We start from the raw sequence: 14,070 nt of genomic DNA on the forward strand, positions 1-14,070 counted from the left end.
ACAAAGTGAGTCTAGGACAGCCAGGGCTAAACAGAGAAACGGTTTAGAATCCCACTCCCAAACAAAAAACTAGCAAGACATGCAAACTTAACAGCCTACACCCATAGTGAAATGAGAGAATGAAGTCCCAAAAATTGTTCTCTGGTCTCCACATGCACAATGAACCATAAGCACCATACACTCTGTCTTTCTCCCCATACATATAGACACGAAGAAATTTTAGGATGTATTTATTTTCTTTGTGTGCATAAGAGTTTTCCTTTACGCAGGTGTGTGTACGTGGTGCTTGTTACCACAGTGGTCAGAAGAGGGCACCAGATTCCCTGGACCTACAGATACAGGAAAACATCATCTACCTTGTGGGTGTTGGGAACTGGATCAAGTCTTCTGTTAGCATAAGCGTTGTTAACCACTGAGCCGTCTCTCCAGCCCCATAAACTTTTTAATAATTTAAAGTAGGAAGAATTATAATCAAATTATAATCAGAGCGGCAAGAAACTAAGATAAACATACATACAGTTAAGGTAATTGTCTCTTCCTGTAATTACCTATATATTAGCAACTAACTTTTAACTCTAACAAGCATATAATTACTAAATTATATAAGAACCTCACCCATGAAAGGATGACTATTCTATCCCACTATAGTGAATGATCAAAAAAAAAATCCAAAGAACAATTCTATTTAGAATCCTCCCAAAACAATGATTATTTTTTTGTTTGTTTTTAAGATTTATTTATTGTATATTAGTGCTCTATCTGCATGTACACCTGTATGCCGGAAGACGTCATTAGATGCTAGTATAGATGGTTGTGAGCCACCATGTGGTTGCTGGGAATTGAACTCAGGACCTTTGGAAGATCAGCCAGTGCTCTTAACAACTGAGCTGTCTCTCCAGCCCTAACAATGATTATTTAACACAACAATATTTATATGTATTTTTATAGTATAAGCTATAAATTACTCACTATCCTTCCTACATTATACTGTTAGAATAGTTTTTCCAATAATGTTAACTTAAATAAAAGAACACAATATTAAATAAAAACATACAAATATTCAAATACCTTCAGATAATGAAGGGCTCTTTCCAATTCATCTTTGGAACAAGAACAAACCAAATGAGAAAAAATATATTTGAAGTTATTTATTAAAATCTCTCGACGATTGACATTTAATTGTTTTCCTAAAGTTCGAATGAGAGCAGATGCTGCAGGGCTTGCTTTGGCAGCAAGATCAGGCAATAGAACTTGTAATGTCCTCTGGAAAAAAAAGAGCACAATAATTATCAAAAAGTACATTTGTCTGGGTGATAAAGTGTTCAAATAGGCTGCCTACAAAAATATTTTTTAACGCTACATGAAGTTATGTACAGATTCAAACTTGTATTCAGCTTTGCCATTTACTCACTTGGCTATAATATACTGATGGTATTACCATGATTCAGGCCCTGCATACACAGCAATCAACAAAACAGGTAATGATGGCCTAGAGATTCTACGATATGTATTAAGAGACAATGAGCAGTAAGGAAATGCAGAAGTAATGAAGACTGGATTCATTTTCATTCCTATTACACTGCATGCTAACTTAAAAGAAGTGAATTTTTCACAAGTATGTATTAAAACATCATGCTCTAAAATAAAATCCTAAAGCCTGCATTTAGAGAATAAGCATGTAGAGAATAGCCATAAATGAAAACTTAAGTTTTCTTAGATTACAGAATTGATGCTGCAACATTACAGAAAACAGTTACACACACCTAACATTTTAACACTGAAACAATCTACTTTCCTTTTCTGTTTCTTTTAAGATCTAGCTCATTAAATTTGCACAAAATCCAAAGGAAAAAGTTATGATTTTTTTTTATTCTACATGTACTTAATGAATACAACTACACTGAAGTCATTATTCTAAACATGGGATGTGACAAGGAAAAAGATCCAGGTCTTGCTTGACGGTATGACATTCTGTCATTCAATAGACTCCGGCAGGAGGATAGCATATTTGACACCAGCTTATACTACAGACTACAGAATAAGATCCTGTTCCAAAAAAGGCAGGAAAACAAACAAGCAAAACAAAAAATAGGTTTGCCTTTACAAACACAGCTTATGCCTTTTAACTCAGTTGAATGAAGATTAGGATTAATTCATAATATGGCTTAAATTTAGACATTCTGTTTCTTTTCAGAGTTTTATTTTGCTAATGGGGAATGTTGCAAAAAAAAAAGTCTGTTTCTTTTCTTTATGGAATAATGAATAATAAGATATGAATAACTTTGTGGTTCTTATAATATACCATCCCATTTTCTTTGTGTATATATAACCAATTTATAAGCAAATTAAGTTTTAAAAAATAATACTGTAGGGAAGACCTCTGTATGAACTGTTATCACAATTTATTAAGATTAATAATAAACCTGACTTTGGGGAAAAGATTAGAATAAGCTTCATCATCCTTAGTCCTAACAATGACAGAGACTTTTTTTTCCCAAGACAGGGTTTCTCTGTGTGGTGCTCTGGTGGCCCTGACTCACTTTTATAGAACAGGCTGGCCTTGAACTCACAGAGATCCACTTGTCTCTGCCTCCCAAGCACTGGGATTAAGGCTTGTGTCACTACCGCCTGGCTATCTTAGTCCTAATGAATCACAAGCTTTCTAAATCATTCTGTTACAAAGTCTGACATTTGACTTCATAGGAGATTCTAACACTAATTCTGTAGTTTATAATCAACTTCTTAAGGATAAGTATTAGTTTAAAATGACCAATGGAATCCAGGACAGTACTAAAAACATAAAGAGTCAAATGGTTAACTGGAATATGGTATCAGTGAATGTGATACACAGAACAGTAAATAAAGATATAAATTATATAAATATATGCTATATGAATACATATAAATAAATATATATAATATATACCATAAATAAATATATAAATTTAAGTTTTACTGTATAAGCAATAATCTGTGTCAAAGTGAAAATAAGTATATAATTTTGGGGCTAGGGAGATAGCTCAGGTGGTAAAGAGCATGCCATGGAAGCATGAGGACCTAGGTTCAAGCCACAGAAAAAAGCTGGCATGCTGACACATGCTTTCAATCAGTGTGCAAGCTTACTTGGCAAACTCCAAAGCATTGTGATGGGACTATGTCCCCCATACCCACACCCCCAAGACTGACGGACAATGCCTGAGCAACAGCCAAGGTTGTCTTCTGACCTATACACACACATACACACATGTACCTAAATCCTAAAGCATGTAATTTAAAAAAGCTAAGGTTCATAGTAGAGTCCTAAATGTACTTGCAAGATTTTCTTTAAAAACAAGCATGCAAGCAAGCAAAAAAAAAAAAAAAAAAGAAAAAAGAAACAGAAGGGAACAAATGAAATGTTGATTTGAAAGCTTCAAATAAGTCAACAACACCTCCCACCCCAACAGTCTGCAACTTACAGTCAGGAAACGATTAAGATCAGGAAAGTCAAAAACATTGGCAATTTCTGACAAGGTATTTAAAGCCATTTCTCTGTGGTGGGCAACATCTTGTTTTCGCATCTCAGCAGTCTGGCAAGGAGTACCCGGGAGTGCTGTCATCTGACTGGAGTGCAGAGATTCTACCAAAAACTAAAGCAAAAACATTTTTCTTAGTTTTCAAACAAGGAAGAAGTTCTAACTAACCCCCCTCCCTGCCCACCCACTAATGCTTTTTAAGACAACATGAAAGACAGTTTTAAGTTCTACACGGCTAGAGTTGGACTCATTCAATTCTTGTATCTACCTTAATGAAGTGGATTATGTCAGTCTCAATTTTACAGAAAAGCAACCATACTTAGTTAAGAAACTTTAATATGACACTAAGGATTATATCACAAATACAGGGTAAAACCAATATTTTAATATGGTCTAACTTTTTAGTCATTAATGAATATGTCTTTCTGAAAACAAAGTGTGATTTTTATAAAATTAAAATGTAAAAGAGTTCATCATCACTGAAAAGGCTAAAAAAATGATTCCCTAAAGCTTACTACTAAATTACTACTCCTTTTTCGTTTATAACTTATCCCTTCAAGCCAATATCCTTAAATACAAATGACAATTCAGTTCTAAACAAATATAATTTTAAAAATAATTGTTTAAAACAAGCAAAATAAGAACACATGCTCATACTGTTTTCCTTAAGCCCAGTCTGGTCTCAAAATCCTGGACTTAAGAAACCATACTGTCTGTTTCAAAGTAGATACTAAGACTCATAACCAAACCTTTGGCAGAGTACAGGGAATCATATGAAAGAAGGGGAGTTTGATGTGGAAAGTATAGGAACTCCATAAGGACCAAACATATCTGGGCACAGGGTCTTTTCTGAGACTGACATTCAACCAAAGACCATGAGTGGATATAACCTAGAATCTCTGCTCGGATGTGACCCGTGATAGCTCAGTAACCAATTGGCTTCCTATAGTAAGAGGAACAAGGACTATTTCTAACAGGAACTCAATGGCAGGCTCTTTGACCTCCCCACCTGCCAAGGGAGGAGCAGTACTATAAGGCCACAGAAGAGGACTTTGCAGCCGGTCCTGAAGATACCTGACAAAACAGAGTCATATGAAAGGGGAGGAGGTCCTCCCCTATCAGTGGACTTGGAAAGGGGCAGGGAGGGAGGGAGGGTGGGACTGGGGAGGGAATGAGGGAGTGGGATACAGCTGGGATACAGAGTTAACAAAATGTGACTAATAAGAAAAATAAAAAAATAAATAAAAAATAAAAACAACAACAAAAAAAAACCCATACTGCCTCAGCCTTCCCAGCGAATTAATTGACCTCAGCCTTCCCAGCGAATTAATTGAGATTATCAACACTCACTACTTTGCCTGGCTTCAAATTCTGTTTAAACTCCTTTAAAAATGTTGCTGCTGTCTACTGAGAGGCTGAATGCTGGTTCTCACCTGACAGATGGGTTTCTTATACTGACTGAAAAAATTCTGCAGTTTAACACTTTTAGCTGCAACTAGGGCTCGAATCTCTGTGTATGCCGCTCCAGAGACAGATGCCGACTTAGACAGCAAGCAGTGCAGTAAGTGCAAGAGTGCAAAAGATATCAAATCTCCTTTTGCGGCCCTGAAAACAAACACAGGTACACATGAAGTCAGTGTCTCAGAAATTAATGCTGACACACATATACACGCTGAATCACATTTTCCTGTAAAGTATCTTAGGTCACCATTTACCCCCCCTTTTTTTTTGTACAGTAGGCAAGCATTCTACTGCTGGACATCTTCAGTCCTCACTGTCTCTAATGCCAGGCAAACAAGACGGTGACAAAAATAAGTATCAATTCAAACACTGTCAAACATACCTTCCAATATCCCCTGTTGTAAGGATCAAGGTATCCTTCAGCTCGTTATTTCTGGATATTTGAGCATGTGTATATGCTTCCTTCATTCTTAAGACAAAAAGCTAAGGAAGCAGAGTGTAGCAGTCAGAAGAGTTCTAGACCAAGGTTTACAAACATCTGTATGTTTAAGATTTCTAACCTCTTTTATGAATCCATCTTCAGAGTTCAAGGATTCCAATATATATTTGATATTTCCACTAAAAGCAATTCTAACATCCTTGTCTGGATCTTCCATCAAATTTAATAAAGTCCCAAGTACTGCTTTAACCTCTGTTTCATCTTCTTGAAAATCAATGTGCTTACAAAGATGATGCAGATTCTTTATGAAAGCTAAAATAAGATAGTATATTCTAATTTGACACACTGCACATCAAAGTCATACTTAAAAATACTGTCCGCAAACAGTATACAGCAAACAATCCCACGTTGCCTTACATGTCATTATCTAGGTATACATGGCATACACAATTTGAGATCGGAACAGAACTTATTAATTAATTTTTGTTGTTTATTTTGAGAGGGTTTCACTGTGGAAACCTGGCTGGCTGGCTTGGAACTCACTTTGTAGACCAGGCTGGCCTTGAACTGGAGCTCCACCTTCCTCTGCTTTCTGAGTACTGGGATGAAAAAGGTATGTGGCACTCAAGCTGGCAAACTTACCAATTTAAATTACTTTATACTTAATAAAAGTTATAAATGACTTAAATTTAAAATATTTAATTTAATAGTTAACTTAATTTAAAGTTCCAAAATCTAAGTTATCAAATGATTAGTTAGGTTTTGTAGATTATTATCTATTAGACTTAAAAATAAACTTTACCTAAATCAAAACCTCTCAGCTAAGAGGGATCTTAGTCTTACCATCAATTTTACACATCTTAGGGTTCTTAGAACCACTTATCAACTGTCTGAAAGCTTGTGACTTACTATCTAAACACATGGATCCTCCAAGCATATGTGTAAATCTCAACCCTCCAACAGAATCCTACTCCACTATCACTGTAAAGTGTTTTAGTTGCTAAGTAATCACTCACCATGTTTTACTGGACTAGGTGTTTTTTTTGTCAGCAGGAAAAGGAATGGCTTACAAACAGAAGCTTTTACTTGAGAAGATGAGCATTCATGCTGAGACATGACTTTCAGGTTCTTACAGAACAAATCCACATGTTCCAAGAAAGGATCTACTGAGGAACTTGTCAAATAGAACATGCCATGAAGAGTACAGACAAGTTGACCAAGGATAGAAGCAAATTCTTTCTTGACAACGTCAGAATCATCTTTGACTCTATCACTGGGAAAAAAAATTGAAAAAAATACTAATCTTCCTAGTAAATATTTTTCATTAGATTTTCTTGATTTGAGACAAAGAGAAAGAAACAATAAAACTCAGAAGGAAAAAAATATAATTTTCAAGCTAAAAGCATTATTTACTGTATATACTCTATAATAATAACTCAGATTAATGATTTATACAATCAAGTGATATATTTAAAGTGTTAATACATACATAAGCGTCTTGGGAATTTGGTTAGAAGAATTCTGCTGCTGTAATAAGATAAAAAATCCTTTAACACAGTTAGCCCGAATTACTTCATGGGAGCTCTTCAGGGCCCAATTATAAATTGCTGTTCTCCATTCAAGGAATAGTCTTCTTGGAAACAGAGTCAGAAGAAACACACATTGTGACTGTGCCTGTGGAGCTAAAAAGAATTAACTTTATTAAACAGGATTTCTTTTAAAACTTTTGCTTATTATTTTTGAGGGCACATGTGCCAACACACAACATGGGTCCCAGGGATCACACTCAGGGGTCGTGCTTGGTGGCAGGAACCTTCACCCATTGAGCCACCCTGCTAGGCGTTAAGCAAAGTTTCTAAGATATTAATTTTACATTAATACTATATGTGTGTATGTGTGTGGATAGGTACATACATGCCTATGTGTATGCTGTAAAATTAGCATTTAAAATACATACAATATCTATATATTTAAATCTTTTGAGAAAATAAAGCAAGAGCACTGAAAAAATGTTTACATATAACTTTATGATGTAATTAGGGAAATACACATTGATCAGATAAAAAAACATGAAGACAGTTATCTCCCTGAATTTTTACTGTTCTAAATAACAATGGATTTTAAACCTGGTGATAAGTATTGAACATGATCCTCATATGCTGTTATCAAGAATGTAAATGGTGCATCTTTGGAGAGCAATACACAGAACAGAATTAAAGATGTGGAAACCCTGTATCCTAGTAATTTTCTTCAAATAGTGCTTAACTAATATGCACCTGGTCTTTTTAAAATATCTTGATCTTTTTAAAAATTCAGATTTTTTAATCAGTATATCCCAGCAGAGCATAAGATACTGTTAAAAAAAAAAACAAAAAACCCAAAAACTTCTATCTTTATTTACTTTTATTGTATGAATGCTTTGCCTTGCATAACGTATGTCTGTTCACCATGTGTGTCTGGTCCCTGTGGAGGTCAGAAAAAGAGCATCAGATCCTGTGGAACAGTAGTTACAGGCACAAGATACTCTATTTCTAAGAAGTTCCCACAGCCTGCAATACTGGTTTATGCACAATACTTCAAAGATCAAAGCCTTGGGAAGAATCAGAGTTAACTAAAAATATTTATAGACTTAAAACTGTCAACAACCAGAAGCAACTAAATTGTCCATCAACACCATAATGTTTATCTTTTTTTAAGATTTAGTTTTACTACTTAAAATTATGAACTGGGATGGGTGAGCAGGACTGTGCATGTGAATGCAGATGCCTGAGAGGCTAGAGATATCGAATCCTCCTGGGACAGGACTTACAGACAGTTTTAAGCTGCCTGACACAGGTGCTGAGAACCAAACTCAGGTGCTCTAGAAGAGGAAGCAGCTCATGCTCTTAACCACTGAACCATCTTTCCAGCCTTGATTCTGTTTATCTTATAGTTGATTATTCATAAATAAAATACTAAAGCTTACGTGAATCATCATGAGTAAATCCCATAAATACAATGCTGACTCAGTTAGGCATTATGGCACATGTTTGTAATACTAGTACTTAGGAGGATTAGAAGTTCAAGGCCAGCCTCACCTACACAGCCAAATTTGTAGCCTATTCTCCATAAATGCCTATTCAAAAAAATAAAGACAATATTGACTAGCAAAATTCAAGCTCTGAAAATGAAAATAATTTTGTATATAAGATATATCATGTTGCAGGATATCTGATCACAGTGTGAACCCCAAGATTGTGTTGTTTACTGGAAAAACCTGTTTCTAGTTGTGGTATGTCTCTGCCCTGGTAAACACTTTTAATCCAAGAGCTTTCTGTTTGAATATTGTAAACAGGATTAAATCAAGTCAACCATAGGTCAAGAGGCAGAGCAAGCAACCAGTTGACAGGGAATGAACATAGGAAAAAAAAACCATAGAGTAAGAGGAAGTCAGGAAGACAGATAGAAAGATAAACAGGAAGTAGAAGGGAGAAACATTCAGTTTGAGGGCTTTTTGAGATGGCGTGGAGGAGCATTCTGTTTTTTGGGATGCTGGCTGAGGAGGAAGGTCAACTGAGTGCTTTCTCAGCCTCTCTGAGCTAGCAGCTTTCACCCCAGCATCTTGCCCCCGAGTCTTTATTGGGAAAATTGAATGTTTGAAATTTTGTTAAAAACAACATAAACACAGATATAATAAAATAAATAAAACGAAGCAAGTTCAGAATGGTAGTTAGCTCTAGGGATACGAGGGAAATAAAAAAGAAAATAAATAAATAAATAAAAAATAACAAAGGGCTTGTTTGTTTACTTATTTATCTTTCTATCTTTGAGCCATGGTCTCACTATATAGCCTAGGCTGGCTTGAATTTGTAATTCAATTCTCCCGCCTTGGTCTCCCAACTGCTGGGACTGCAGGCATGCACCACCACATTTACCTCAAGACATTTTCTCCAAATCCTTACTGTGTTTTCTTTTTCTTGTTTGGTTCCGAGATATTACTGGCCTATGGGGCTCCACCATCTCATTTTAGTGGGCACTGGGGATCAAACCTGGGGCCTCTGGTCTGGTAGGTCAGAACTGTACCTACCGAGTAGGTACATTTCCAGTACCAACATATTTATTTCTTGATTTTTGGGTGTTTAGAATATTATTCTCTACTCTTTTTATATGTAGTCCTGAAATATGTCACAGATTAAATGAAAATTTTTGTTGATTTGTTTTGAAGACTGGCACTCACTGTGTAGGTCAGGCTGGCTTGAAACTCATGGCAATCCTCTTGCATCAGTCTCCTCAGTGTTGAGATGGCAGGCATGAACCACCACACCCAGCTCAAGATAAAGATACTAAGGAATACATTTCAAACTCTGTACAGATAGAAAAGATACAGGTACAGGGCAAGTATCCCTTCTCTTACTGGTTATATACCAAATTCCTTTCTGTACCCTTTAAGTATTCTCCTTTTAATTACTGAAAAATGTGCTTAAGCCAGGCACGGTGGTATACGCCTGTAATCCCAGCACTAGGGGAAGCATGGGCATGTGGATCTCTGTGAGTTTGAGGGCAGCCTGGTCTACACGGAGTTAGACCAGGACAGCCAAGCCTACACGGAGAAACCCTGTTTCAAAAAAAACCAAAGGAAAAAAAAGTGTGATAAAGTATTATAAACGCTATTCAGAGATCAATTACACACAAAATAAGCTCTATCCATCAGACGACAATTCTGTGACTACTTACAGTAGCTATCAGAAACCCTCTGGCTCAGTGGCAGAAGATCAGCAGCAAACGTGGTCGACTTTAAAGAGTTATCATCAGAATGGGAATAAATCCATGGAAGGGAAAGCATTCCACATAACTCTTCTAGAATATGATCCTCAAATGAAGTTTTTACTACAGAGACAGACAAAAGGACATAAATTATTCCTATTCCTGTCATATTAGTCTTTTTTTCTCCAGTAAGAAAGTAGATATCCAAAACATCAAGCAGAATTGCAACCAACATTCAAATAAACAAAGACTTAAAATGAAGGACCACAAATAATCTCATATTTTAGCTGGAAGTGGTCTATGGCAAACTCAGGGCCCTGCATAGACTTAACATGTATTCTTCCACTGAGCTAACTTCCAGGCCCATGTTGCAGTCTGTGAGGCCAAGGAAATCAGATGTGGCTTAAAATATATGCATCCACATACTATCTATTCAGATCATAATATTCTTCAGATTCTCAAACCAAAACATGGAAATGTTTCAAATAAATGACTACTGACTAAAATCAATCAAAATAGTACACAAATAAATGTGAAACTCAAAAACTACCACAAGTGTAATTAACAGAAAAATTAAAAATTCGAGTATTTAAACTTCAGGTAGAACCAGGAAGCCTGTATCTACAATGATAACAGTTAGTCTATCACTTATCTGTACTCACCTTGCATATACATCAAAGCATCACAAATTCTCACCACATTGTCAACAACTAATTCCAGTTCAAGTTTCTGAGCAGATTCTAACAAACTCCTACAGCTCTTAAGCACTTTTGTATAAAAATCCAAAGACATCCAAGTTATCACTACTGGAGATTTCTTCTTATATTTGTGTTGACAGTCCTTGAAATTATGGCTGCAATGAGTACATTTTTAAAAAAAGACATTAAAATTAAGAATTCTGTTATAGTCCAGTATAATATTTTAGTAAAGCCAAAGGAAAATAGAGTACAGAACTAACCTATAACTTTAAGCCCCTTTGAAGTCAATATGCTTAAATGTATTCTCTTTATGTTGGTGGAAGTCACTCTTTTTCTAGTGTTGTTTGTGGTGTGTGTATTTGGGGGGCGGTGGACAGGGGAGGAAAGACACACTGAGTCTAGTTTGTAGCTTAGGCGAACCTAGTAGCAATCCTCCTGCTTCAGCCTCTTATATCACTCTTGTGATGTGGGGAGTAATCTAGGATCTTTGAATGTTGGCTTAATTAATTACCAGGCTTAAATAATGATAGAAGACATGTCTGTGTAATTATTAACTGATGTGGCACACTCTACATAAATGGACAAGAACCTAAAAATCTATTCCTTCAATTTGTCTCCAAGTCTAAAGTTAGTGAGAAATGATTTATTTTCCAATAATCTCTTCTTTTATAATTCTGTATTGGTTAGTCAATACGAATCAGTCAGAAAGTACAGAATGATCACAAGCTGTCCTAAATTATGGCAGTAAAAGTAAATCTTCAAAAGCGTGCGCGTATTTGTTTCTTTTAATAGAAATTTATATTAACGATACTGAACAGAAAATGTCTCTTATGAGTTCTAAATTTCTGTTCTATTTCAAGAATTATAGTCAAAAGAACATGAGTTTCTGAGTTTCACATAAGTATATTCTGCTGTCTTCACATCATATGTCTTTGGGAAAAGTTACTTAGGCTTAAGAGAAAAAAAGAGTCAACATTTTCTGCACTTGAACTTCTAATTGGTAAAGTAGGTGTAACAGCATTTACCTCTAGGATTGACATAACAATTAAGTAAGACAGAAGCAACATTTAATACAGTGCTTAGCCTTTAGCCGGCATTCAACAGAAAATGTCTTACCTACTTCACTACCAAGTTTGAGTCCTAAGGTCACAGAAATTGAGTGAATAATCAAATTTCTTAAAATGGTAAATATAAATTCATTAAGGGAAGCCCAGACAGAAAACAATGAAAGTCATTTATGAGCCAAGGAGTCTGTGTGTAAAGCACTTGTCCTGAAAGCCTGATGACCTGACTTTCACCCCTGGAACCCATGTAAAAGGAGGAAAGAACTGACTCCACAAAGTTGTCTTCTGAGCTCCACATGTACCCACACACATCATACACACATAATAAAAAAAAGTTATATTATTTGAATTTTTTTTTACCCATCCATGTCTTGATGAGAACAGTGAACAGTGCAGAGAGCAGTCAGCTGCAATACAACAGTAATTCCTTCTAACACCTCAGCAACAGAACTTTTTAGAGTCCCACATTCAAGGGAAATCTGAAGGGATTCAGCTTTCTGTTTCAGTACATTCCATAATATGCTCCTCTTGTCCATATCCACATGATTAAGTCTATAAATAATTATAATCACAGTAGGAGATATTAATATATGATCCAAATGTGTTACAAACAAAATATAAGGTGGGTTACAGCTCAGGAATAGAGTGCTCATTTAATATACGTAAGGCCCTAGGCTTAAACTCCAGCAAAAAAATTTGTAAGTAAACGCCTCTGTTAAAACAAGAGCCAGCAAAAACCGCTCAGCAGATAAAGACACCTGCTGCCAAGCCTGAGAATCTGAGTTTGATCCCTGGGAACCTACGTGAGAGGAGAAAACCCATTCCCACTGACCTCTACACATTCATTGTGGTACATATACACACGTAGACAAGATAGACGGACAGACACACAGACAGACAGACACATACACACACACAACCAACCAGCAATTGTTGCTAAACATTGTTATTTTTTTTCTTTTCTTTTCTTTTTGGTTTTGGTTTTTCGAGTCAGGGTCTCTCTGTGTTGCCTTGGCTGTCCTGGATTCAGGATCAGGCTGGCCTCAAACTCACAGAGATTCACCTGCCTCTACTTCCCTGACTACTAGGATTATAGGAGTGAGCTCACACCAGTAATCATAATAATAAAATAAAACAAAAATATATTATCAACTTTTATCTATATTAGGATAGAATTAAAACGATGTTCAGTTTGGCTGACCCATAGCAATTCTCTGGCTACATTAAAAAAAATAGTGTTATTTATTAAGATTTGAAATACAACAGGCAAACAGGCTGACTTTTCAAATATTAAAAAGCCAAATTAAAAAGGCATGAAAAAACATTCAAAGTAACTATATTTATCTATATAGTGTCATACTAGAGTAGATCACAATTACCAAAATATTTAAGCATTCTTATTGCCTATGTTTAGAAAGATGTTCTTTGTGTTCTTAAATCAGAATAGTTAACAAAAATTTATTTTTAAGATAAAGTTTTATGAATTTTCTAAAGTAAAATCAGATGGTGTCATACTCTTCAGACTGTCTGGATGGCCTTTTGGAAATGCTGAGAGAGGAGCTGAGTCTCCGCCTCTTTGGTGACACGCCTTCATTATTACCACTGAGATTTTCCTGTTGAGTTTGGTACTGAATTCTCTCAATAATTTCCATACTTTCCATTTTCAAGGCTGCATAAAATGGTCCCAACAAGTACTGAGAAAACAAAAATATTTTCAAATACCACCTCTTAGGAGATATGTTTACATTATATATAAAAAGAAAATACATTAGGTGTTAGTTACATGTTTTATAGGAAGCTAAACTATTTCTGAGTCTTATAAGGCAAACCAAATATCTACATCAATCAATATTATTTTATATTTTATCTATTAAGGATGGTTCTATTCCTTTAAAAAGTTTTATAACAAATACACACTGTAATTTCCCATTCCTTTCTCAAAATGCTATCCAAAAAATTTTTATAAGGGAATCATTAACTTTTTATACTATAAATCTAATAAGTTTTATAGACTAAAATGTTTAATGCTTAAAATACTGAATCAAGTTACTATACATCTGAGTATAGTATGGTATAATCTGACATCACTAATTACTTATTCTAAAGTAAAATCATTCACAGAAAAAAATCTCAATGATTAAGTTTTCTCC

The 14,070-nt window shown here is 35.4% G+C and overlaps 1 protein-coding gene across 1 annotated transcript in view; it reads right to left on the minus strand.

Annotated features, from left to right (window-relative positions):
* Positions 1-14,070, minus strand: part of Atr (ATR serine/threonine kinase) — a 101,611-nt gene that overhangs the window by 78,293 nt on the left and 9,248 nt on the right. Inside the window, exons 5-15 of the mRNA XM_060385496.1 lie at positions 13,436-13,614; positions 12,281-12,472; positions 10,821-11,011; positions 10,129-10,281; positions 6,905-7,097; positions 6,432-6,688; positions 5,537-5,727; positions 5,359-5,459; positions 4,949-5,120; positions 3,459-3,629; positions 1,069-1,263 (exon numbers count right to left, since the gene is read on the minus strand). Coding sequence (XP_060241479.1) covers positions 1,069-1,263; positions 3,459-3,629; positions 4,949-5,120; positions 5,359-5,459; positions 5,537-5,727; positions 6,432-6,688; positions 6,905-7,097; positions 10,129-10,281; positions 10,821-11,011; positions 12,281-12,472; positions 13,436-13,614 — 1,995 coding nt within the window. The remainder of the gene's footprint in view (positions 1-1,068; positions 1,264-3,458; positions 3,630-4,948; positions 5,121-5,358; positions 5,460-5,536; positions 5,728-6,431; positions 6,689-6,904; positions 7,098-10,128; positions 10,282-10,820; positions 11,012-12,280; positions 12,473-13,435; positions 13,615-14,070) is intronic.

The sequence above is a fragment of the Meriones unguiculatus genome, chromosome 6 (genome assembly GCF_030254825.1).
Source record: "Meriones unguiculatus strain TT.TT164.6M chromosome 6, Bangor_MerUng_6.1, whole genome shotgun sequence".
In the NCBI taxonomy this organism is placed as follows: Eukaryota; Metazoa; Chordata; class Mammalia; order Rodentia; family Muridae; genus Meriones; species Meriones unguiculatus.